Below are 5,785 nucleotides of genomic sequence, written 5' to 3'. Positions count from 1 at the left end.
TATTAGTGCGGGTAGCCTTCCCTGATGGCTTGTATCCGCAGCTGCGGGGACAGGCGGGGTACTTCACCATTGGGAGGCTTTCCCTGCGTGAACGGCTGGCGTACTGCGCGTAAGGTCTTCTCTGAGCATGGTGGGTCCTGCGGAACCAGTTGGTCCTTGCGCAGACGTCCCTCTGCAAGGTGAGTCTTGCGGGTCCAACTGGGCTCTGCTGGGACCTACCTCTTCACTTACATTCTCTTATTCTCTACATGCTGCTACTCTTTCTTCTTCACAAAGTGTTTTAGCCCAAGGCTCGTCACTCTTGGTTGAAAAGAAAGATCACTTGGTTTCACCAAATCGCCTTTTCACAGCCGGTTTTCACCAAATTGGCCAGAATGCGTATTGCTTCGCGATATGGTTCACGCAGCCAATGGCGGATGGAAAGGTCACACTTGTTTGGATGGCAAATCGAGATGAACCTGTCAATGGAAAACAATCCAAGTTTTCTTTGTGGAAATCAGGAAATCTTGTTCTACGGGATGCTGACCGAAGAGTTTGGACGTCCAACACAAAATCTAATGAGCCAATGCAATTGAAGCTCCTAGATTCGGGTAACCTTGTTCTTACACCCATAAACAGCAAGTCATATATTTGGCAAAGCTTTAGTTCTCCAACTGACACCATACTCCCAAACCAACCTTTTACCAAGGATACAACTCTTACATCTTCAAGAAGTTTGACAAACTTTTCTTCCGGATTTTATAGTCTTTATTTTGATAATGACAATGTAATCAAACTTCTTTACAACAGCGACGAAGTTACCAGTGTGTATTGGCCTAGTCCTTGGTTAGTATCATGGGCAGCAGGAAGAAGAACTTACAACAATAGTAGATTTGCTATGCTTGATTCCAAAGGCCATTTCGCATCCACAGACGATTTGATTTTTGACACCAGCGACTACGGTAAAACCCTTCCAAGAAGACTGACACTTGATGTTGATGGTAATATTAGAATTTACACACTTAACAAAAGAGGGTGGAGCGTTTCATGGCAAGCACTTTCTACAACCTGTGCAATTCATGGGATTTGTGGTCCAAACAGTCTTTGTACCTACAGTCCCGTATCGAGAAGGACATGTGCATGTATGCACGGATACAAGGTGAAGAACCACTCGGATTCTTCGTCCGGGTGTGAGCATACATTTAATTTTACTAAACCTCCTGAAAACTATGACTTCATAAAGCTCCCTTTTGTGGAATTTTATGGATTTGATTCTGGATATTCAGCAAAATCCACTTTCAATGAATGCCGGAAGACCTGTCTGGATGACTCCAACTGTAAAACTTTCCAATTCAACTTTAGTGAAGGATCCGGCTCCTTTGCCTGCTATGTTAAGACTTTGTTGTACAATGGCTTCTACAATGGTACCCCTTTCAACACTTATCTTAAGCTACCTAAGACTAATGTTTTATCATATAATGAAAATGTTACTAACCAATCCAAACTGGAGTGCTCAACTTCTGTAATAGAGCTAAAACGACCATATGATAAAAATAGTGCCAATGGGACCCTCAAGTTCATGTTGTGGTTCAGCATCATCCTCGGCGGTATTGAAGTGGTGTGTTTTCTATTCTTTTACTTCATTACCAAAGCACCCTCAAGCACAACTACCCAAGCATACCTTGCAATTGCTACTGGATTCAAAAGATTCACATACGATGAGATAGTGAAAGCGTCTCGTAAATTTAGTGAGGAGATTGGGAGAGGTGGTGGTGGCATCGTGTACAAAGGAAAACTACCTGACAATCGAGTGGTGGCGATTAAGGTACTCCATGACGCGATGCAGGGAGAGGCTGAATTTCTAGCAGAGATGAGCACCATTGGAAGAATAAACCATATGAACTTGATTGAAACGTATGGCTATTGTGCTGAGGGGAAGCATAGGATCTTGGTGTATGAGTACATGGAAAATGGCTCATTGGCTAATAGTTTGTCAAGTGCTAACAAGCTTGGTTGGCAGAAGAGGTTTGAGATTGCAATTGGTGTGGCTAAAGGGCTATCTTATTTACATGAAGAATGCTTAGAGTGGGTTTTGCATTGTGATGTTAAACCACATAACATATTGTTGGACGTTGATTATAACCCAAAGGTAGCTGACTTTGGCTTGTCAAAGTTGTTCCATCAAGATGTAAGAGAAGATTCCGCTTTCTCACGGATAAGAGGGACTAGAGGATATATGGCTCCTGAATGGGTGTTTAATCTTCCCATTACTTCGAAAGTGGATGTCTATAGCTATGGGATGGTGGTGCTTGAGATGATAACAGGTCGGAGCCCCTCGTGTGATCAAGGAATTGATTATGATGAAACGATAGAGCAAAAAAGACTCGTAGACTGGGTAAGAGTAAAAGTCCACGAGGTCCGTGGAAATTTGGCAGAGACACAAATCATGGAGATATTGGATCCTATGATGAAAGAAGAAACTGAAATTTCTCAAATGAAAAACCTTTTAAGAGTGGCTCTACAATGTGTTGAGGAAGACAAAGACGCTAGACCAACCATGAGTGAGGTCGTGAAGATACTTCTCCACTCAGACAAAGACTACTAGCTAGAATAATGGTTAAGTTGAGATTGATCTATTTCTTCTTAATATCATCAAGTGTGCTAACACAGTATGCTAAAAGCACTTGAGAAACATTAGAAAACATGTGGTAAGATCACTTTCAAATTTAGCTTATTTTGTTGCTTCCATAGCTTTTTGTAAGATCTATTGAAAGAGAAATATCCTAAGGAATAAACACATTATGTTAAGCATTTCAATTTACTATTACTACAATTTAACATAAGTGTTCAGAATAACGAATGAAACCGGTTCACCCTCACCAAATGAAAACATGAATTTAATATAAACCAATACCAACTATTATTTTTATTGATTATTAAGATGTTTACAAGATTGATACAAACGCACACGAAAAAACTCGGTAAATATCTCTCGTGTCAAAAAATTAAATAAATAGTTTAAAATCAAGACTCGTAAGTTCAATCATGAATAGATATTCGAAGATTGAATCCATATGAAGAACATCAAACAAACAAACATAAAAGACACAATTTAGAGAAAACTCTCTTTATTATTATTATTATTTGAAAAACAACTAAAAACCAAATTATAGTAGTCTATTGATTGGTATTGATCTATTATTCATAAAGAAACCAAAACTTGGAAGCAAGAAAACTAAATAACCCTAATTTGGGGTGTTAATGAACTAAGTAATATATAGAGATGGTAATGGGTAGGGTTTAAGTATTCTCAAAACCATACTCGATTATTAAAGTCCGTCCAAAACTCATCGGGTATTTATTGGGTTTTTACCCGTTGTGTTTCAGGTTTTCAATCGGGTTTTGACAAAATACTCATCGGGTTAACCCTTCCAAAACCCGTCAGGATTTTATCAAGTTTTAACAATATATAACTAATCAATTACAAACAAATGACTGCCATAAAATGTCTCAAATAAATGTTACAAGTTTCGATAAAATACATATTTCTCCAAAATCAATTAACATGTGAAGATTCACCGAATATTTGTGTCGAAGTTTTTTTCCAAAAGAGTGTTGATGGAAAAACTATATACTAAAATGGTGTTCATTGAGAAATATTTACTAAAATGGTGTTGTTGGCTAGTTTTTTTTTCTCACCCTTACTCTTAGATGGACCCATGTCATGTCTTTATTTTCTTTTTATTTAAAAAATATAGTGTTAATATCAATCTAAAATATATAACATTTTTACAAATTACAAGTATGTGTCGCTCCTTTTTTTTTCTTTTTAAATTTATACTGCATCTTTATATAAAAAATAAAACCTAATATAGTTTACTACAAAGGGTGTTTTTATCATTTTATTATATAAACTTCACTCTTTTCTAAAATGTTATAGTTTAATTGAATTACGGAAACACCATTATTTTAACATACGTATAACTTTTTATTAAATCAAAAGTACATATTTAGGTAATAAACTTTTTTTAATTAAATTATTTATTTTATTGGACACTTGTAACCTAAAAAAAACTTATACAAAAATAGAATTATTTTACAATTAAAAGTCATGATTTGATTTGTGAATCTTTTAATACACGTTTGTGTTCTTTTTTCCAAAATAGTTTTTATTTTCTTAAATCATAAAAAATATCAATCTGATTTTTTAAATATTTGTTTTATTAAACATATAAGTTTATTAAGTATTTCAATGCTCAATGGGATGAGTTCTTAATAAAATCGATGAATTGGAAAAAAATGTTATACAAATATAAAAATTTGAAACTCATGATTTGGTTTAAGAATCTTTAAATACATAATGTTTATTTGTTTGTTTTTCTAAAATAACTATATTTCATATAAATCTTAAAAAAATCTTAAAACTAGTTTTTTTTAAATATAGGTCTTATTAAATAATTCAGTGCTCGAACAGGAAAAAATTTTAAATACGTATTTGTCTTCTGTACTGCAAAATAGTTTTTCTTTTAGCTCTTAAAATGTATTAAAAATAGTTGCTTCTTCTTGTTTTTTTTTTAAATATAGATTTCATTAATAATATATGTTTATTTAAAATTTCAATGTTTGACCGGATAATTTTTTACAACTAGATTAAAATGGAGTATTAATTTTAGATTGATATTTACACTTTATTTTTTAAATAAAAAGAAAATTAGGACATGACATTGGTCCAGCTTAGCTATCCAATAATAGTAGGAGTGAGAAACAAAAAGTATTAATTTTGGTAAATATTTCTTAATGGACACCATTTTAGTAAATAGTTTTTCACTAACACTCATTTGGAAAAAAAACTCGTATTATATAAGTGGTGGGCAATTTAAACTAACAATGATGGAGTTTTGTTGTTGACCAGATTGACTTATTTATTGTCTGTCATTCATAACCACTTTCAAATATATTAAAAAATAAATAGCGGATGGATAGTGTTCTTACAAATGTACTCATCTCTTACAATTTTCTCTCTCCTTCGCTCACAATCACTTACAATCCTCTAAAATTTTTTAAAGATTTCTCTCACAAAAATTATAAAGGAGCTGCTGAGAATGTTTTCACTCAAGAGAGGTTTTCTTGCAGATATTAACGATAGTTATATACACCACTAGTGTTTATCCATTCTATTACGAAGATTGTTTTACATTATGTTTTTCTTATGTTTATATACTTTTTTTATTTTAATTTTATTTATTGTAGAGAAGTAAATAATATACTTAGAGTTTAATGATGGAAGAGTTTCACAAATAAATAAGATGTTATAACACGGTTTAAAAGCTATCTGGGTTTGGTTATCCATGACTCGCTTACTTTTTTTATTATAAATTTGTTTCTTAATTATAAATAAAATCTTTTTTTCAAATCAGATATTAATTTTTAATATAGCCCTATTTTATAGGATTTTTATATCAAATATTTGGTGAGACTAATTTTAATTTAATAAGATGTCATAACCCGTTTAAGGGATATCTAGGTTTCGTGAAACATATACCCGTGAATTCGGGTCAAATGCATGAGAACCTTCATTTACAAATAAAGCAATCTGGTAGCTTGAAGGAATGTGTGAAGCAACCAGAGAGCTTTTCAGGGTTTCGTTCATCTATATTATATTATAATACATATAAGAGCCTTTTCGTCTTCTACTTCCTCTCTCATGAGACGCCCATAAATTAAATGGTCATCAAGTCTCCGACGACTCTCCGGCAATACTCCTATCTCCGGCGCATTGAAGGTAGCATAACGCTGATTAATTTAA

At 33.6% G+C, this 5,785-nt stretch overlaps 1 protein-coding gene across 1 annotated transcript; it reads left to right on the top strand.

Moving 5' to 3' along the window:
- The first annotated feature begins 232 nt into the window (after window positions 1–232).
- LOC143586012 (putative receptor protein kinase ZmPK1) lies at window positions 233–2,782 on the top strand. Its single transcript, XM_077067659.1, has one exon. It carries the CDS (start codon window positions 410–412, stop codon window positions 2,582–2,584), a length of 2,175 nt encoding a protein of 724 aa, XP_076923774.1. The 5' UTR covers window positions 233–409; the 3' UTR covers window positions 2,585–2,782.
- Window positions 2,783–5,785: the final 3,003 nt, after the last annotated feature.

This window comes from Bidens hawaiensis, unplaced genomic scaffold (assembly GCF_021521415.1).
Source record: "Bidens hawaiensis isolate Kalapana, Puna unplaced genomic scaffold, B.hawaiensis_p1.1 tig00034272_1, whole genome shotgun sequence".
Taxonomy (NCBI): Eukaryota; Viridiplantae; Streptophyta; class Magnoliopsida; order Asterales; family Asteraceae; genus Bidens; species Bidens hawaiensis.
Note: the sequence above shows the minus strand (reverse complement) of the source record. Positions and strands in the feature narration are given on the sequence as shown.